Source organism: Gasterosteus aculeatus, chromosome 12 (genome assembly GCF_964276395.1).
Source record: "Gasterosteus aculeatus chromosome 12, fGasAcu3.hap1.1, whole genome shotgun sequence".
Lineage (NCBI taxonomy): Eukaryota > Metazoa > Chordata > Actinopteri > Perciformes > Gasterosteidae > Gasterosteus > Gasterosteus aculeatus.
This window is the reverse complement of record NC_135700.1, coordinates 20,867,488-20,887,931: the sequence shown is the minus strand read 5'-3', so window position 1 is coordinate 20,887,931 and position 20,444 is coordinate 20,867,488. Positions and strand designations below refer to the sequence as shown.

The following is a 20,444-nucleotide window of genomic DNA, read 5'->3' as shown; positions in this document are numbered from 1 at the left end:
GCAGCGAGCATGGATCAGATAAATAAGACGGGTTATCCGTTTAAAACTCGATGATTGGACGATGTTAAAAACTGATACATTGAGGCGTCCAGAGAGCTGGAGGGAGATCCGATAACCCGATGTCAGAGAGGTGCGACTTAAAATAAGTCAAAACCCCGGCGTTAATTTGAAAAAAAGTCAGGGGGGGGGTGTCTGGGGGGTGGACATCGCCGGCGATGAGCACATCGGGGTCTTCGACGTAATTTTCCGTGATATCCGCTCCACTTACCCGGGTGCTGGTGGCCCGCCGAGGCCGCCAGCGAAGGCCTCGCTCCTCTGCATCTGCATAAATAGAGGTAGGAGGGCGAGACGCACTCGGGGCGGTGGCAATGAATTATTCAGCGTCCGGGGCCCGCCTCGCCGTTGCACCTCCGGACACGTACTGATTAGCGCTCGGAATACACTGGACGAGTGGGCGAGGCCGCTCGATTGGAATCAGCGCGCGAGATGTAACGAGGGCGACGGACTCCCGTAATACACTTCTGGTCCAGACGTTCTTTTTCTCCCGGATTCCGTGTCGACGCGGTTTGTGCAGACTGCTGAATGTAAAGGGAGCAGAGTCTGTGGACGCCGACGGCCGCGGCGCGATGGAGAAATGGGATTCCGCCGTCATATCATTTTAGGAACTATCCGTTATAAGAGCTCGGGCCGCTTCAGGTCCATGCAGGAGGTGAGCTCGGTGATTATTATCTGAAATGTAACCCCTACCGGCCATTTTCCCTCTGATCCACATCAGAACCAAAGAAATATCTGGGAAGAAACAACATGAGCCGTAAACGCACAATTAGATAAAGACTGTTTGGGAGGTATGCGCTCGCTGAGCGCGAAAACATTGCACCCATTTTGCCCAGGAGCGTCTCTGTTCCTCACAACTCCGCTTTCTCACAACGTCTAATCTTTTCTTCACTTTGGCTTTTGCCCGTTGCAAGATTATAGAGCTCGGGTTTGTCTTGTGAGCCTGATTGATGTCAACACCACCCTTGGAAACAGCCCTTCACACACCCTCCCTTTTCCTCATGTGATTAAAACACGTCGAGTTCAACAAACTGCCTAAAAAAGACGACGTAGAATACACAAACGCACGTTTGTTTTTTAGAAAAATAGCATTTTTCTAAACAGGGACGGCCAACCACGGAGCGTAAGTGGATGTTATCAGCGATATCATCTCCTCCTCCTTTTCAAGGATACCTTTCACTGAAGAAAAAAAAAAAACAAATCACCGAAAGCACTTTCATTCCAAACGCAGCACAAAGACTTCCCTGAGATCCCCGTTGAAGAGGCTGCTGCAGCTCGCGTTCATGAGTGGGTGTCCTGGATTTAAGGAATCAAACAGGCTTCCTCGCCGCCCATCCCCCACGCCACTTTCAGAGCAGCAGGAAGAACGAGCGAGGCGTGCTTTGCACCGGTTCCCTCCCCCACCCACGCACACACACACACACACACACACAGACACACACACACACACTCTGCTCCACCAGGCATCGCCGGGGCTTGTGGGATTAAGAATGGAACACGATGACAGACAAAAACAGTCCTCAGCGCCTCCCTGCGCCGCCGCCATTCACTCTGCTAGGAGCATGAAAAGGGCCGCCATGAGGCACACAATGGGCACGGCGATAGATCGACTCCGCGGGCGAGAGGAGTGCGGGCAAGCGGCTACACGGATCCTCGCATTGTTCTCCCCGAAGATTATGTCAGCGGGGAATAAAAAAAAATGAAAAGTGGGACGAGATGTGACATTTACGTCTCGATTAGAACGTCCATCTGTCACGTTCTCGTCTGACTTCAGTACAACGGGCGCGCGTCACGAGCTGGGATTCATCTTCTTAAACGCCAGACATATTGACAACACGACGGCGCCTCCTGTTAATCAAGCCGTCGCCGTCGACGAGGGGAATGAAACCAGTTCCTGACGCTGGTCTCACCGCGTGGGAACAAATGAGGGGGGGGGGGGGGACAGCAGTGGGCCTTTCATTCATTACGCATCACATGTCAGACGGTTTCAGGGAACAAGCACTCCGAGCCCGTCGACGCCGCCGGGCCCGAAGCGGTCGGTGTCATCGCGTGAAACCCCACCGCGGCGATGCAACAGATGAAAGACGGCGTTGTTGAAACACATTATAGTTAACTAGGGTGGTTGCAAACGGTTTTCAGCAAAGCTAGCTAGCTAGCATAGCAACATCGAGAGAGCCCGACACTGTGCACGCAGGGTTCACGTTACTGGAATAATTACATTGTTACAGTGAAAATCAAACCCATGCGGCATCAGAATGAGAAAGAAAAAAGAAAAAAACACTTACCTTCTCGTTTTTCACCTTCTTTAGAGTCTTGCATTCACCGTTACCATTTTCCACCTCCTCTGGTTCAGTTTTTGCCGTCAATGCCGGTACGATCCCCACAGGTTCAAGTGCAATATTCCCCATTTGATTGGTGTCTGCCAAGTCGGCGGCCTGCGCGTTCTCAAACGAAGCGCCGCGGCTATTCCCCAGAGCCACTTGGGCTTGAGACACGACGTCCTTCTCGCCGGCGGCCATCGCCACAACCGGGCCCCCGTCCGCTTTGTCCTTCTTGCTTTTACCGCCGGCCCCTTCTTTCTCCTTCTTACCGCTCGGCACGCCTCTGGAGGCCTTGCCGCCCTTCTCCACGTTCTTCCCGGGGATGGAGTTGTTCCCACCGCCGCCGCCGGCTGCCGCCGCTGCTGCCGCCGCCATCGCGGCAGCCGCCACGCCCGTCGGCTCCCCTTGAGTCCGTGCGGCCGTTTCCTTCTTCCCCCCCTCCCCGGCCGAAGCCTTGCTCCCATTGTCTTTAGAGTTCTTGCTGCGCTTGTATTTGGATTTGCTCTCCTTGCCCTGCGCTCCGGACACCGGACTAACGAACCTGATGTTGTCGGGCAACGCTGCCACTGCGCTGGGCGGTGCCGCCATGTTGTCTTTGGTGCCAGACATCTCAAGCTTGTCCTTCTCTAAGTCCGCGTCGAGGTCAATGATCAGATTTCCAACACCGATATCCCACTCATCCCCGCTGTCGTAAGTGTCCACCGCATTCGAGTCCACACCTTTCCCGCCTGCAGTGCCACCACTTAGGGACATTTTAGTGCCAACGGCCCAGGATTGCCTCAGTGAGGTCCGACGCCCTCTCAGACGGTTGGGACTCGGGGGCTGGGGTTAGAGGATCCTCACGGTCTACTCGTTCCTGTTCCATTTGACCACATTTTACTCTGGGAAGGAGAGAGGGGAAAAAAAAAAGGATTTATTTCATTTGTTTGATCACACTCGCATGGAATTCATCAAAAAGAAAAAAATACCACAATCCGCTAATGATTTTGGACGTTACGGCGCAGAACCACTACGGTAACACGCCGCCGGTGTGACCGCACTGCGCCGAAAACCCTCTCCACATAATCACTGCCCAGTCGCCATGGCAACCGTGGGAAATGCAGCTTAAGCCCTGCTTTGACAGCGGCGGTGGCCGCCCGCGTCCTGAGCGGCTGGCTCTCCTTTCACAGGGCGCTGCCGATAGTGTCAGCGCTGATAAATAAGGAGTAGCTGGCCACACACACACACACACACACACACCACATGGTTTATCGAGCCGTGCCTTTTCAACTCGAGCACACTATGCTAATCTTGCATTAGCAGAGGAGCTTAAAGGCATGAATGAAACCAGTGTGTGGCTCGGGAGAACATCGGTTGGTTGTATTTGCTTACATAACATAGCCAGGGAAAAAAAAAGGTCACCGCGTTTCATGTATTTCAGCTAATTGGTTCCAGGGCCGATCACAATTTGGGAGAAATATGCATATCGACATGGATATGAAAACCTCGGAGTTCAGGTGCATCTTCACAATTCAGATCATGGAGTGACTAAAAAGAAATCTCTTTAACACCCCTTTGATATGTCTTTTAGTAGCACGCAACATTAAAATGAGCAAAAGGATTACTATTGTAAAGCTTATCGAGTTCCCCTCGTGAATAACACGTGCTATATGAATACAGTTCGCTTTGGCAGCTACATCAGAACCGTGACTGCTCGGATTACGCACCTACTGCTCAGCCAAGCAGTTCTCACCATCTAAAAAAACACTGCAACCAATGATGTGCACAATAGTACAAAGTCGTGCGAGGAAGAATGAGGGAGATTCGGAAAATGTAACTTGTTGGTCGTGCAGCAGAAGTGCTATAATGACATGTTTTTAAATAGCTTCCTGTACAAATAAACATCCCCGAGCCACCGTTTATTTTCATTCCTTCTCTTGGTAGAACTCGGTTACACGGCGCACCAACTCACTGAGAGAAGCGTTTTGTACTCTGAATAAAGAGCGTCGCACGGAGCCGTTCAGCCCCTGAGAAGCTGTTGATACTCGGGTGCTGCTGGTGTTGACGTTGCCACCAAGAAAAGAAAAAAAATAATAAGCTCACTGCATGTTGGTAAGTAATTAAAACACAAACATGGGGGATGAGGAGGGAGGAGCACAAAAGGCTCTGGAGTGGCGGTTGGGGGCGAGGGGATCAATACGTCCTCAGACACGCATTCACTCCGGTGGTTCTCGCTCTGCGCTTTGTAAAAACACAAAGCTCGAAGGAGCTGGAAGGATGCGGGACAACTGGTGCACGTATGCTCTGGTTCCTCACTCGTCGCCGTGCTGTGTCCGCTTTGCATTTCGGATCTCAAGTTCTGAATCCTTAATCTTCTAGCGGATGTCTGGGTTTAATTGGGAAGCTGAATAGCAACTGGTTTCTAAAAATTGTGTTCGCTTAATTGAGTGAGTGAACGCGGGGGGAGATTGATAAAACACGAGAGACGAGCCAAACTCTTGGAGCTCCGCTTGCTTTAAAAGTTTCAAATTGTAAAACAAACAAAAAAAAACACAGCAAACCAAACCGCACGCTCCCCGACTAAGAGCTCGCACTGAATACAGCTCATCCTGAAGCTTCTCCGACAACTACAACGGCCTCCAACGACCGCCGGCGCGCTTTCCGCTTCATTACGGTTGGAAGTACAGTTAATCGAATCGCTCTATAAAAGGAGGAAGAGGCCGGAGGAAATGGCACCCATCTGTCCAGCTGTGACCCAGCATACCAGACCGGCCCAGCTGCATCTTCCCCGCGGAGCGAAGAGACGTGAAGCCCCCCCGTCTACCATTACTCAGCTCTTGTTACAGCGGCAGGGGCCAAAATGGCAGCTGGGTAACGCGGCGCAAAAGGCTCCCGTTGATTTGGTCAAGGGGGCCCAATCGGTGTCACCCAGCGAGCGCTGGCGGGAGGATAAAGCCGTCCGGCAGATGTGTGACCAGCGTGCCTGCTCGCTGTTCAAATGCCCCCCCGGCCCAAAAAATGAGCAGTCACTGGCAGGGTTGGTCGTCCCAGGTTGACTGGGTAAACAGTGGTGAGGCTCAATTTGTCCGACACCTCCACAAAGGAGAGGTTGTAACTCTATCGGCGGTTGACCTACTGTACTGCCCTTAGTGGGAATGTGCAGCGCGAGACCTTTGGAGAAGAAAAAAAAAAAAAGTCCCCGCAGAGGAAATGTCCCAGCGAGTGGTCCGCTGAGCGAAAGGCACGCGGGGCTGTGCGGCTCCCACAGTGCTGGTCCTTTTTTTTTTTTTCTTCACGGATCCGGTTTCATTCAGCGATCTATCACAAGTGAGGACGCATAAGCTGCAGTGGATGTGCAGAGAAAAGTGGGGAGAAGCGATTTACTTCTGGTCGATTTGCTGTGGAACACAACTGAATCTGAGCCGGCGTAATGGAATTTCTTCTGCTCGTGAACGTAAGGAACGCCATCCGTGTGTGAAAACAGAAAGTAGACTATGGAGGTTTGTCTACATAACATAACATGCGAAAAAAGATCCAGATTTGTGAGCAGCCCATTTAAGAAAGTAAAATGGAATTAACCGAATAGATGTTTCTTATGTTCACACGTAGATCATATTGTGATGCATTCAAGCCCGGTGTGTAAAAGGAATTTAGTTTGAATTGCACAGATGAAAAGGGCATGAATGAGAAGTGCCTGCAGTTAGGCATGTGCAGACAAGAGGATTTCACAGTGCGATTATCTGTACACGATGAACGTAGAAACCATACTGATGGAAATCACCATTTTATCCCATTTTGGAAGATGTTTCTGGGGAAATACAGATGTGCACAATGTGTTACTGGCTTGGCACTGGAGCCTTCGTTCTGACCGTGTTCCTGCTAAGATGTAAAACCACAACACGCGGGGCTGTGATGGGTTTGTATTTTTATTTAATTTTTTTTATTGGAGGCATGCGGCCACAATGATTATCGTCTCATCTTGGCTCCCATTACTAAAAAAAAAAACCTCATTAAAGGGCTGAAAGATTCCTCACCGAGTTGCTTTAAATGGTCTCGGGTGGAGAGTCGGGGTTCGTCGTATATCACAAAAGAAAGTTTCAACACCGCCAGAAATCTCCGCCACATGCCCTGCATAGCTGTGGCTGCGTGCACCCAACGTGCACCGACTGGTCCAACACCGAGGCGCATACAGGAGCTCCGAGGTCGGGCCAACATCCTGACGATTACTAAAACAATAAACCCAACGGCAAAAGCAAAGAGATGGCTTGTTTATTTAATGTCAGTTTCATGAACTGAGTGTTCAGGTTTTTTGTCTTGGAGCAAATGAGCCCCTTTTGAGACATATTGTAGGAAATAATTGAAAGTAGAAAGGAAAATAGATTGTTTAATTAAAACCTCCTAAGAAATGATCGGATTTATTTTGCTCTACTACATAAAGTCAACAACCACTTTGTGTAACACACTCTAAATTATCCATTTAGAACAACATAACCGGCCACAATAATGAGAACAGCGAGATGCATGGGAGCGTGTGCAGATTGGCGGTTTCTGGTGTTGTTTGTGAGGGTGGATAGAAAGTTGACCTCAGTCTGACACCGCGGGTCGTTTAGAAAAAGGCAGGTCCTCGTCCACGGAGCCCCACGCTAACCTCCGTGTAATTGGATTGCGAGCTCGAGCCAATCACCAAAATAGCAACGTACGGAGCCAATTGAGGGAATCAGGCGCCAAGAACAAGAGCAAACTCGCTGCATACGCAATTCAGTTTGTGTTCCCTAGTTTTACGGAAAACATCTGTATTTTCATCTTTAGATGAAGGCAGAGTAATTTGTTCAATATAAATAATAATTATATAATTTAGATATGTATGTAATGTACTTCATTTGCAGAATACTATGTTGTTATTTTGTATAGTGTTTATTGCGCTACCACAAAACCTGCTACATTGTGATCGACGCATGTACAGTCATCGGGATGTGAAGTTACTAATGCAGTAATAGCATGAAGCAAAGCCCTACTTTAGAGCAAATTACAACGTTATACTCATGCTAAATTAGAACTTCAGAAAGGTCACTTTGGTTGGAATTTGTATTCTTGCCAAAGGTTTGTTTTTCTATTCCTGGCTGCAGCTGTATGACTGAAATGCAGAGCAACCGAACAAGTGTGAAATATGCAGCTTGTTCTCTGGCTGAATGGGTTTTAACGTCCAGACTCCCGAGAAGAAGCTCTCCGAGTCTAAAATGCATCAGTCTCAACGGTAGTTTGTCAGAGAAGAAGGTGAAGGGGTGAAACATTTCTACGGCGGTGCATCTCTGTCTTCTGAATGCAGCGGGTGTCGGTACCCAGCGAGCTTTGTGCGCCCTCACAACACAGAATCCACCGAAAACGATCGCGCCGACTTTACAACAACTGGCGCTCTCTGCTCGTACAGTGGACCCGTTAACCAGGCAAAGACCATTTCCCGCGCTGCTTCACAGGATGCGGGATTTATGACTATTTTATGACTGCTACGTCGCGTGACATTAAACGCCCCGCAGCTAGAGCGGCTAGGCTGACAATTAAAATGAGCGATGGCAGAGAAGAGTGAGAGGCACCACAACGCCGGCTTATTGTACCGCTCCCCCGTGTCTCAGCACGCACCTCACATAGTCCTCAAAAGGGAAAGATTTATGAAGACGGCTCGCTACGAACACAGGAAAAATAGTTGTGGTTGGAAGTCCTGCTCGAGCGTAGTCCTCCCCATTCACAGGGGGGGAATGTGGAGCATCGTGGAGGGACCCTCTGCTGGGGCAGAGAACTGCAAGGACCAACGTTTGGTTGATTTGACTGGAGGTTGCTTCATAATAGCAATGAACAATACTGAAATTATGGCGCTGACAAAACAGCATAAAGAAAGACACTATGCAGAATGAACAACGCTGCAGAGAGAGAGATGAACCATATTATTATGCAGGTGCGTTAAATAAATACAACCAATACGGCCTCACCCCCCCCCCCCGGCTAGACACAGAAAGGTAGTGAGTGAGAAGTCAGCCAGCAGTCAATGGCAGTACACAACAGGCGATAGAAGTAATAAAAAAAATAAATGAGTTACCACAAGCACAAAAGGTCCTTCAGCGTGAGGCCACGACTGGCTTCGAATAACTAATATCATGCGAGATGAGAGGAGGGCAGAATCGGGGACTCGCTCGCGGACGGAGCGAAGGACGAACACGGCTGATTAGAAACGCCTCCGCGCGGTTCCGTTTAGAAAACCACAATCGCACAAAAGCAGTCGCATGCTAGTGAATGTGGGTTTTTTTTCTCTCCAATATGCTACAGCGACGCCGTGGAAGACTCTGAACGTTTACGAGGGCGAGATCCAGCGAGACCAAAGATGATTTGGGTATTACGGCACTTTGTAGGAGAATCAGCGCGATGAATGGTTCAGTCTCAAGTCTTAGTAGGTATGCAAAATAGACAACGATGCAGACTGAGAAGTGTGTAAATGAAGGAAACGTGTGGGCTGGAGGTTGCAGACATCTCGAAGTGAAGCGTGTAATAGTGGCGAATCGGAGATAACTGCCAACAAATAAAAAGAAATCAAGTCTCTCTTGCACTCGGATTATTTTGTACACTTCAACTAATATGTATTTCAGATGCCGACGAGCACCAGAAATAGAAAAGCAATGTTGTGATGATGAATTAAGTGGCAATTACAGATCAATAGGGCGACTAATATTGACATGTTTTATTTGTGAGGTAAACCTCCTTCAGCATTTAATCTGAGCCGTGTTTCTATCCAAACAGCTCACGCTCACTTTGTTCAATCACTTCATCCTTTGATATCACTATCAAAGACCTGCTCTCAGGGTTTAAAGTGGCTGGCGGTTGAAGTCGGTTCTGCGTGAACAGCAAATCGCAGCGAGCCAAATAGCAGTTTTGGAAGTAAGCAAACACGTGGTTCTGGTGAATCGACGCTTAATTAAGTGCACCTTTCGACATTGGACGGTTGAAACGTTCGCCTCGGCAAATTACCTCGCTCTCTTTGACGCGAGATACAAGGTAAAGAGGCTCACAGCTGCTTGTTTTCTGGGAAATACTATTAGAAATGACTCCACTGCCGCACAACGTAAGCACTCTTGTTATGGGAAGGTAAGCCGAGACAAATCTATACGACGCTGCCGACACCATCATTCCGTCGGGCCTTAAAACGCAAGTCCGACGAGTAGGAATGAATCATCGAATGGTGGCTGGTCTGCGGATGCACAGTCCGCCGAGGAAGCAGAGACACGGATCTTAAAAGCCTCGACAAGGTGCCACAGTCATTTGTTTTCTGCTTCAGAAAGGAGAGAAGCTCCATTAACAAGCTGCACACTCTGACATGGCAGAAGAGAGTCTCAGACGGTCAACTAGGGGGTCGCCAACGTGATCAACAACACGCCCCCTAATCTCCGCCCACTTCCCTCTGTTCTGCAACTGGTTATAATGGCCTGGAGACTGTGGTTTCATGGTCTGCTTTTAGATGCACTAGACGTGCAAAGGAGTCAGACATTCATACGAACTGGAAATACGCCGCTGTTAATTAGCATCCCGGTTAACCGGGGGAGGGGGGCGCTGCTCCCTAGATGATTTGTTTGTGCAGCATACAACAGAAAACGAGGATGCAAAGAAAGGCAAGGTATTTATTTTTTTTATGGTCCATGTGTGATGTTTTTTTACAAGCTTTCCCAGCTGAGAGCGTTTCCCCCGCATGGAAAAAGAAAATGTAAATAGCTGCAGCTTCGCTCCAGCGTGCATAACGTACAACAAACCCGTCCTGCTGGCGTGAACACGACCCTGGAGCAACTTGGTACCCGACATTGTGAAAGAAACATTGATAGACATTTTCATACTGGTTGGCTGTACGTTCCACCCAATCACGCGATATCGATTAATGGCAACGGCGGTGAAATGGCGGCCTTCATTTTTGATAAAGTAAACGGACGGGCGTTCTGATTGGAGGTGATGCGAGTCAAAGTGTTCCACCAGCGACTACAGATCTTACTTTGCCGCGTAGAGCGGACGTCCGCAAAAGGAGACGGAACAAAGGCAGTCGTAAGCGAAGCGGCTGAACTTTGACTGATTTACTGTGTCTGCTGTGATATCAATACGTTAAAGTTTCATTCTTTTTAGTCATTTAAACTTGGATTGCCCATTAAGGCAACGTCCAACTTATGTTCAAATTCATTAAATAGTTACTTGAACAACAAAAGCAATGAGCCAACAGCTGTAGGGAGGTGACTAGGGAGGTGTAGCATCTTACATTTAAGCGTGATAAAGGTTTGGGATTAGTAGACATAATTAACTTTACACTTCGTAAAATACTCCAGGAACTCAATACTAATAACTATATTTTCTCGCTTGGCCGTCTCGGTCACTGAACGGTTTCAGACAAACCGCCCAGACTCCGGGTCATCTGGCGGTGTGTTAGGGGACTTTCCATTTAAATCAGACCCAGGAATGAGCAGCGACGTCGGGAGCTGAGGTCATCAGTCAGCTCGAGCTCCTTCTCATTAGGAGGATAAATCAGCGCGACGCCCGGCTGCATCCGGTTAAAATCGGAACTATTAACGCAAAGGGGCTTCCTTTTTCGCTCTTCCGATTCAGCGGGAAGTGATTTAGTGCCAGCTAACGCAAACGCCGTATTAAGAAGGGATCCATATTATGCATCAATTTGACAAAAGAGCACTTATTATGGTCGTTTTTACCGCAGTGGGGGACCGTGCAAAGACAAAGAGATTGAAAAACAAATAGGCACATGAAATAACACTTGATTTTTTTTTAAATGGACAGATGGATGACGGATATAGTGGCACAACCGTTTCGGGAACAGGGAGCCGCATGTGTTTCACTGGAAGAGAATGTAATATGCTGCACATAAAGACAGGAAACACATTTAGTCAGATACATATAACTTCAGGTTTTGACGCGCTGGTACTTGCGACAGGCGCCACTACAAACTGCCCCGACGCGGGCCGCTTCCACCCGTCCATCATCAGTCAGCTTTTCCCTCCTCGGTCCAAAATGTAAACACAAAAGAAGTTAAATAAATGTGTTGGGTGTCTGAGATCCTGACTGACAAATGAGAGCGATAGAAGGAAGAGGTGTGAGAGGATCAGGCCCAAAGCTAAAGAGCAGACGACCTCTTGTCTAACACAGCCGGCTGTGTGTCTCTTTTTTTTGGGGGGGGGGGGGGGGTTGTTTGTGCGTCCGTAAGAGAAAAAGATAACGTGTTGTTTGGAACACGCATTCCTGCAGTTTGCCCGCCGGGCCGGATTCCAGCGAGTTGTCGCAGAAATAACCATCTGCGGGCAGGAGCCAAGTCGCAGCGCGAGCGCGGCCTGTTAGACTAGCTCAACGCACGCCGACTCAGACAGCCAAATGGCCGCTGCACCGGGGAGAGTTGTTGGGTGTTGCCATGTGAATGTCTAACTAGAAGGGGGAGGGGGTGTAACGCACAACCATTAACCTTCCACAACCGCCAGCCTCTGTTCCAGCAGCCGGTCAACGAGCGGCGGCGGCGGCGTTGCTGCTCTTTTTCCAGAATCAATGCGGCAGCGATCTGTCCGGCGAGAGGCTCCAGCGTCCCGTCCTCCAACATGGACACCGATCAGGAACCGGCACAGATTCGCCCACCTTCATGTGGTCGATGGGAATTGCAGCGAGTTTTTGACAGCGCAGAATCTATTGACTCGCAGTCATTGTCTTTGTTTTCTTACTACTGCTTGTCTCTTTATGCACCCAACATGGCCTTCAACGGCCCTCCTCCGTCCTGCAGCTGACCGCCGGCAACCCCCCCCCCCCCGCAGAAGTCGGCATTGACATCCGACAGCGAGTGCTGACACTTGCATACACACTCAATCAAAATGCGTTGGCCAGGCGGGGGAGGAGCGGCATGTCGCATTTCACTGATATTAGAGCTTGGAGGCAGAATGGAGATAAAACCAGACTCCCACCAGTTCCTCCAACCAGTTTCTTCCAACTCCATTAGCGCATAAGTGCTAGTTGGCGGTTGCATAACCTCCTTTTGGCTCACGTTATCCACACAAAGCAAACCAGTCTTGTACTCCTGGAACTGCACTGCTGTTGTAAACATCCACAGGCTGATAACAGCGGGTTCGGTTTAAACATGTTTCCCTTATTCCGATGCTTACACAGGTGATGGGTCAGCCATTAAAACGACACGGTCACATGACTACCCGCCTCACGCTCGCTTGCCTTTTCCTCGGATTGTAAATAATCTTCACTTCCTTCAGTTAACCATCTACCTCTCTGCCCGTCAACCTTCCTCGTCTCAGACACCGTCAATCTTCTTTTATGGTGCCTGCCGAATTAAAATGCAAAACAAACAGGTGGCCCCTCGGACCTCGCCCCCCCCCCACACACACACACACCTTTGAAGTGGGTGTGTAATCAATACATTCTTTGAGGATAACGGCACGTGGCCAGAAAGGCCCGAGACAAGCGTCCACGCCGGCACAATTTCTCCTCCTCAGCGGCGCCGTGCCACATAAATATTCACAGCGTGCAGGATGGCAATATTTCCCTTTACTGCTAATAACACTAAAGCTGAATTTATGCTTCTCCGGCGACTTGTTTCGCTGCGCCCGCGGTAAAGTCCTGCGGCGTAGGGAACTGATTTACAGCTCAGATGCTGATGGTCGCGGCCCCCGCCGCCTCACGGGATAGAAGTGCATTTATGACACACTCAAAGTAATTGGAGTTCACCTCCATTTATTCCGTTTGTTGAAAGAAGGGTCTCCGTTAGAAGAGGTCTTCTGGAAAACGGCTATTCGAGATCACGAAACGCACGTTTGAGGGGTGGATCGTGACGTTTTTTTTATTTTTTTATTTTTCCGCCTGCTCCATGTTCTTTTCTCCACGAGCAAACAAGAGCGAGGAACAGAAATATGTTGACAGGGGGGCTGGGGAAGGACACGAAGCCGACAAAAGCTGTTCAAGTACAAGCCTCCGCTGAAGCGGATGGAGACACCTCAACGTCAGGAATCGTCCTGAAGAGGTTAAGTGAGACCTTTCCCACCCAAACTGGTCCAATGCACTCATGTGTAACATCGCTGCCCCGTCTTTACACCACCGTCCGCAGTGCAAACGAACGCTGACAAAATGCATCGCGGCTCTGGGCTGATTTCAGAACTCTTCAGATTGACACGTTGAAGTGTGATCTCTCTATTGATTTCCCTTCAAAGGGAGGACACATTTTCTGTCCGGGTCAGATCAGGTGCCATAACCTTGTCAGATTAATTGAAAAATGAACAAGAACAGATAATGAAGACGCCCGGAGGCCCGACGGGATCGCTGGTTTCTAACAAATCATCAACGCTCTCGTTGCAACATCCGTTTTGTTTGGGTTTTACTCTATTCCTATTTCCTACAAACCCCAAACGCAGCGCTCATTGTCATTAGGATTGTCAGGGCAGAGGAATGAGCGTGTTTATTGGTTACCAAAGAACCAGACTACACAAAATGGTTGCCACCGGCCCAAATCTGGTTGCTTATGGCAACCGTGACTGTCAAACCGTGAGTGCCCTTATAAGATTGCTTCAGAATGCTACTGGATTTAAGGGGGATTTCTGCAAAGCAGTCGCTCAACCTGTAAAAAATATAAGCTTAAAAAACACATCCAGTTTATCGAGCAATGTTTCAAGCGATTGAACAAATGAAAATATATTGCCTCATAAACTATGCCCATGATATTTATATGTTCTGGAGAATGAAACAAATGTACGCCTGTGATTCCAGTGACTTCATTATCAAAGCGAAGTAAAAAAAAAAAGAGCTGGACATGATCACAGAGAGAATACAACACTTCACAGTCTCCATGAAGGGAAGCTGCTTTGATGGGAATGTGTTTCCGACTAGAGTGGTTGAAGCATCGGTTGCCGTGCAAGGGGGGTGAAACGGGCCAGTAGATCTCCGTTAGCGATAACCGTCAAGTACCGACGTTGGTGTTCAAGTTCCACTTGATCACCCGTTTCCGCTTCAGGCTTTTCACCAATTTGGTCCTTAGTGGACGAGCAAAGGAGGGGCCTTTGGTCGCCGGCGTCACAAGCGACGTGCCGGATTCCCACGCAGCGCGTCTTCACGGCTCTTTCTTGCTTTACGACGAAGAAAAAAAAAAAAAACTCCAGACGCCATCGTCATAAAAGACGGCCCATGTCAGGGCTTAAAGTGGGCGCCAGGACGCCACGCTCATGTGCTTCCTGTCTGCAAGGTTTTCAAGTGCAGGGCATCTTGTAAACATCACAGCAGCTTTGCATCGTTGTTTCTACACCGGTGTGCTAATCAGGAGTGTGTAACTTCAAGCGGAAAAAAAAGATCACCAGTGTCGGGGAAGAAGTGGGGCGAGAGTGATTAATGAGGTCATGCGGCTTCTCGAGTGGATGAATGAAAAACGCCACCGGGAGAGGCCGTGTGATGCGACTCGACGGGGGCTCGGTTTGCTGCGGCGGCGGCGCGAGAGTAAAAAGCAAACCTGTCAGCGCGAGTCTTCGGATTGACTCCCTTAGAGCGCCAAGGACGGCGATTTCAAACCGAAAGGCAAAGGAGACATTTCTGCAGCACTCACTCCGCTGCGCCACAAAAACTGACAATATCTTTATAGCTGGGAGGAGGAGGAGGGGGGGTGGAGTGTAACCTGGGCTCGCGTCCCAGGAAAAGATGGATCACCATTCTTTGGCAAAGCAGCCGCTGTGCAACAAGCGTTCCGTGTGTGTGCTCTTTTTGTCTGTAATTGGTGAGTGAGAAATCCACTCAGTGCTTTAAAAAAATAAAATAAAATCTCACGCCAAGTTTCCTATTCTTTAACCCACGATACCACTTGGTCAAACGACACATTCAGGCTTTACAATTAGTACACACGTTCATTTCAGACGCAATGTTTAATCCAACCGCGAGCTGCACCGTGCTCGGACAAATAAAAACAGCAACAAGCGGATTATTCATCCCGTGTGAAGAGGCGTCCAGGAGGGAATCCAGCTGTAGTTTCGCTGCCATTTCTTAAACATTTCTCGGGTGCCCGTTGAGCAGCGATGTTGGCCGCATGCTGCATCCGAACGTCAGCATTTTGTTCCTGCTGGCGAAGAAGAGATGATCCGGCACTTCTGAAACCCTCGTTTTACACGAAACGCTGTGGAGCACGATACAAAAAAAAAAAAAACGACCTGAAAGCTTCAATGCGAGTCAGAAACTTGTGTCTACAGGCAAGACCACTCTGGTTCAGGGGGGTCACGATGCAAAAGAAAGGACTTTTTGAATACTAAATCCTTTATTAATGGCTGCGGTCGTAAAAGTAAGAAGTTTTGCATTGGATCCTTTTACACAAAAAGGCATAGATTTTCAAAATAGCTGCTGATTGTAACCCGTGTGTGTTTAGACAAATGTCTAAGATTCATGCAGTATTTTATCCTTCGAAAGTCCTTAAAAAAAACATAATTGCATTGAGAAGAAATGTACAATGACCCCCCCCCCCCCCGGGTCAGGTCAGTGTGATGATGTTCTTCTGCAGAGACTAAAGGGGGTTGGCCTTGAGAGCCTCCGGACGGCGCTTAAAACCGGCCCAGCCCCCCACCACATCTTCAAATAAATCTCAACCTTGGGGGAGACGCCGGATAATGATTTAACCTAGAAAAGGTGCTACAGGGCCTAATGACACTCACCACATTAGGAGGCTTAATATGGACTCGCCGCTGCACTAAAGGGCATTAAGGGTATTCGCCCCCTCATTTAGCGTGCATACAGACCGAGGTTATGAGCGCATGTGGGGGTCTGCGGCCCCCCAAAGTGAATGGCTTCTCTCAGGTGCTTGTGAGGTAGCTGAAAGCTTTTAAAGTACCGGCTACCTTTAAGGATACGGGCTGAATCTTTTCTTACTTTGCCATCGGCTGGTGTGAGGCCCTGAGATGACGGGAGCCTGACACAGCCAACATAATCCCCTTGTCCCGGGCTAATCTGACGCCCTGGACCTCTAAAAAAAACCACTTAAATTCTCTTCCTCCGTTTCTTTGATATTCACCATGACGTGGAATAGACTAAGCAAGGCTTAGTCAAAACCAACCCTGAACTTGCACTGTTTTTGGCAGATCCATGAGACTAAATGCTTCCTCAGTTATCAGAAAAATCAAAGTGGATGAATGAGGAAATAGTTGTTTCCTCAAGTGGCACCGCTCTCATGTACAAACCAGGCTCTAATCCAAGCGTTGGGCCAATTTACACATCTCCGACATCTATAAAATGTCATGTTATAGTGCGCCGCTTAAGAGTCTTAAATTTCCCTTCCACTTCACAACTGATGACTCAGATGTCACATTCCACAAAACACGTCTGGAGTGCAGCAACAAGGCTCTTAACACCCGTTGCATTGGTTAAAACGAATTACTGCTAAAAAGGGGGGGGGGGGGGGGGTTATCGAATGGAGAATAACCACTTTTGAAAAGGTAGTCAAATGGAAAGGGAACAAGTCCAAGCTGCTACTCAAGCTTCCACACAGGGAAATATAAACGTTTTCTCTGAAGAAGTGCCATGATTATGAACAGGATCAGCGAGCAAATTATTATTTTATCAGCTACACAATTTCAGTTGAAACAATACACAAATCCAATGGGAAAATGTCTTGCCATGGCAGTGTTTTATTACCATCGCTTATATTGATTTTCTTTGTAACGAGTACACAAGAAGGATAAGTAATTATAGGCCGCGCCGTGAAAGAAACGCCCTTAAAATGTGTAAAATCAATAGAAAGAGTCCGTAATGAATCAGTGCCGACCGAACACTCTCACGGGCCAAGTCATTTAAGCCCTGAATCATTTATAGGCCCGGCTGACATATTACAGGGGCTTCAGTAAAAGGTGCTCTTCTCTCGGCCCCCTGGAACAAGATCGCCTTCTGTGGCTGGTGCAGTAAAACGAAACACTATTACTGCGACCCACGCAATGCATTTGCGGTGCTATGCATGTGTGGGGTCATTTTGTCTACTGCGTTGCCCGTACTTCCTGCATGACACATGAAATCATTAACAACCACCACGTCTGGAGACACCGGCTGCTACAGGCTCTGCAATAAAGCATTCAGGGCTGCGAGTCTGCTGCGAGCTAACAGGATGCTAAACTAAGAAATGCGCCGGGTTTATTGCATGACAAAAGGGGATTAGCGGTACAATGCTACGATTGTGTTGAGGAGGGTTACTATCTCCCACTAACAGTTTGTTAAGGCTTTCCTTTATCGGGGACTCCAGCCCAGAGACATCACCACACCCCGACAACTACGCGGCCAAACGGATGTTTAAAATGAACCGCAGCGTTGGACGAGAATGTTCAAGGTCCTTAATGAACAGGTTATGGGTTTCACTGCCGTATATTCAAAGTCGTGTCAACAAAAGGCATTGAAAGTAGGGGATTTGACACTTGGCAACCAGCTTATTGAACAAAGAAACCACCCATTACATTGAATACACATCTTATGGCCGCTCTCACCTACATCTGTGTACGGAATTAGCACATCTGTAGTTGGGTATCACACCCGACTAGTACCGGATCTTTGAGGCAACGGTACTTGCAGGTTTAAAAAAATATATATAAAAATGTTTTGTTTTTTTTAAAGAGTACAGTTCTTTGTTAAACACACAACATTTGCCGATTTCTAAATAACGTTGTTCAAGTTTAAATACAAAATGTTCAGAGCTTGGTGGTGAACCTCCAAATGAATGGAGGCGGTGTCGCTTGGTACTTCTCGGAACCCGATGAATCCCCACAAGCTATTGAGAGATGCGTTGCCATAGATATGCCCAATGCTTTAAATTAACCAGAATTAAATGGCATTTTAAGACATTTTTGACCCTTTGTCAAATCTGTATTATAACAATACAATTCCAAGCACTGCCTTAGACTAGATGTCCATCCATGTAGTGATACCAGGTTAAGGCCTTTAGTAATAAAAAAGGTGGATACTCGCTTCAGCAATCCCAGAAGCGCATTAAGCCCGTCCCATCATTTCATTCGGCTCGATGCTTTCACAAGCTGCTAGCTCTCTGCGAGTACCATTAATGTCAGATTTGGGTTTTTACCATCATAAAGACTGTTTTGGGAGAGCGGTTTCACGGGGAGGCTTGAAAGAAGCCGCTGGTTTTCCAATTTGTCGTCTTTAGCTCGTTCTGCCGGCTACTTTCATTGGAGAAGAGTTAGCAAACACTGGGACGGTTTATTAAGTTGTCACAACCAGATTTAGTTGCATTGTGAGCTCTACAAAGTTGCACTAGCAGAAACAAGTTTTTGAACAGCCGTGTCCCATTTGATTAGCTTTTGGCACTTGCAGGTCGGGAACAATGGTGAATATAACCGAATATAACGCGTTCTGTTGAACGCATGCTCTTCTTTTTGCATTTACGGCTAAACTTACGACCCATTTTAGACAAATGCTTCGTTTAAAATGCAACTGATTGATGACAGGTCTCCTTTTCGTTTACTAGTCAAATCCATATAGAGTACTATGGTGAAATTATGCCAGTTGGAGCCATTTTATCAGAATATTAAAAATGTTTAAAAAATAATAATATTGCTTTAATTGAAGTAAGGTGGAGATGAAGGGCAGCAAATGTATTAAGAGCACAATCCACCATTTTAATGGCATCTTGTCCCCCTGTGTCATAAGTGAAAGGAGCGGGTTGTTACAGTGGAACCAGCAGCGGAAATGAAACGTGAGCAGCAAATAATCAGTTTCACACATATTCTCACATGCTGCTGAAACGGAGCGAACAGTTAAAGCAGAAATGAAAGGGTTCTCTCTCTTTATCTCGAGACCCCCCCCCCACCCCAACGGATGCCCTGGGGTCCCCTGAGCCGCCCCCCCCCCCCGAGCTTGGAACCCACCGTGGACACGCAGCACTGGTGGAATCCGCCGCTTTCGCTCGCGTTTTTCCTCCATTAACCCTTGAACCGGTTTAAACGCGGCGATCCGCGGCCGTTACAACAACCGACGCTGCCGCCCGTTGACGGCGAGTTAAACTGCGTCGAGCTGCCGCGGCGGCGGCGGGGGCTGTGACGTCACTTAGCTAGCAGTTCCACACGCTCGTACGTTGGTTGAACTTCAACGCGCTAACGAGGCTAACTTAGCTCGCGGGGGGGTGGGGGGCAACGAGCTAATCTGACGCTAGCTGGCAGAGTGAAACAATGAGCTCAGAGTGCAGTCGGGCTTCGGCTAGCTCTCCCGCTGCTGCCGCACGCCGTGTTGGAGCTAGCCAGCTCGCTTTGCACGCAAGGCTAACGTTAAATGGCTAACGACTCGTAGCACTATCAACAATGAGAGGAGGGGGGAGAGGAAGAAGAAAAGAAAGGTGGTAACTTACCGACTTAGCTAGCCACTCCTATTCCAAACCCTGGTCTGTCCATGGTGGCGTTCACTCCATTAAAAAAAAGGGACAAATCAAGAGTGTGAATTTGAATAAAACCTCAAAAGAAATGTGAAGCGGCAGAAACCAGTGGCAGCGCACTCCCCGAGACATCCAACACGAGCGAGGAAGGGAGGCCAGCGATTCACTGGACTTCTGCCATCACACTTGGAGATACCGTCCTCATCGAAAACAACCCGAGTCCGGAGGGCATTTTTCCCCCCCTTTTTTTTTTACCGGTCCCGTCTCAAGCCCGATACAAGTCCAGTCTCCCCTACGCGACCTTCTTTGTCGATTAATCCCACAGAGAACGGTTTACCATCCAGGTTAATTCCTCCGTATTCGCCGTTCGTGGATGAGTGCCGTGGTGGTTCTTCGTGTGGGAACTGATACAATGTAGCCAACCAGCGGCGGCGGGGGCGGGGGGTAAATCCAGGAGGAGGAGCTCCGGCTCGGATTGAACTGTCACCGCACTCCGCGGAGCGCCCGGGCTTAAAGACGTGGAACCGGATCGGCCCCTCGGAATGGATCGGGATTCGGCGTGTTTTGTTGTCAGAGAGGAGTACCCACCAGCTAGTTTGACTGCAGTGATGCAGGAAGTGCTACTGAGATCCGTTGTTGAATCAAAGGTACAAATGCCCTGGCTAAATATACTCTATTCCAAGTAAAACAAG

At 48.5% G+C, this 20,444-nt stretch overlaps 1 protein-coding gene across 4 annotated transcripts in view; it reads right to left on the bottom strand.

Annotated features, from left to right (window-relative positions):
- The window catches only part of znf609b (zinc finger protein 609b), a 58,238-nt gene extending 38,001 nt beyond the window's left edge, over window positions 1–20,237 (bottom strand). For all 4 annotated transcript variants that reach the window (XM_078085657.1, XM_078085660.1, XM_078085658.1 and 1 more), the window contains exons 1-2: window positions 19,729–20,237; window positions 2,340–3,256 (exon numbers count right to left, since the gene is read on the bottom strand). In XM_078085657.1, coding sequence (XP_077941783.1) covers window positions 2,340–3,128 — 789 coding nt within the window. In that variant the 5' untranslated portion in view covers window positions 3,129–3,256; window positions 19,729–20,237. The remainder of the gene's footprint in view (window positions 1–2,339; window positions 3,257–19,728) is intronic.
- Between the last annotated feature and the right edge of the window lie 207 nt (window positions 20,238–20,444).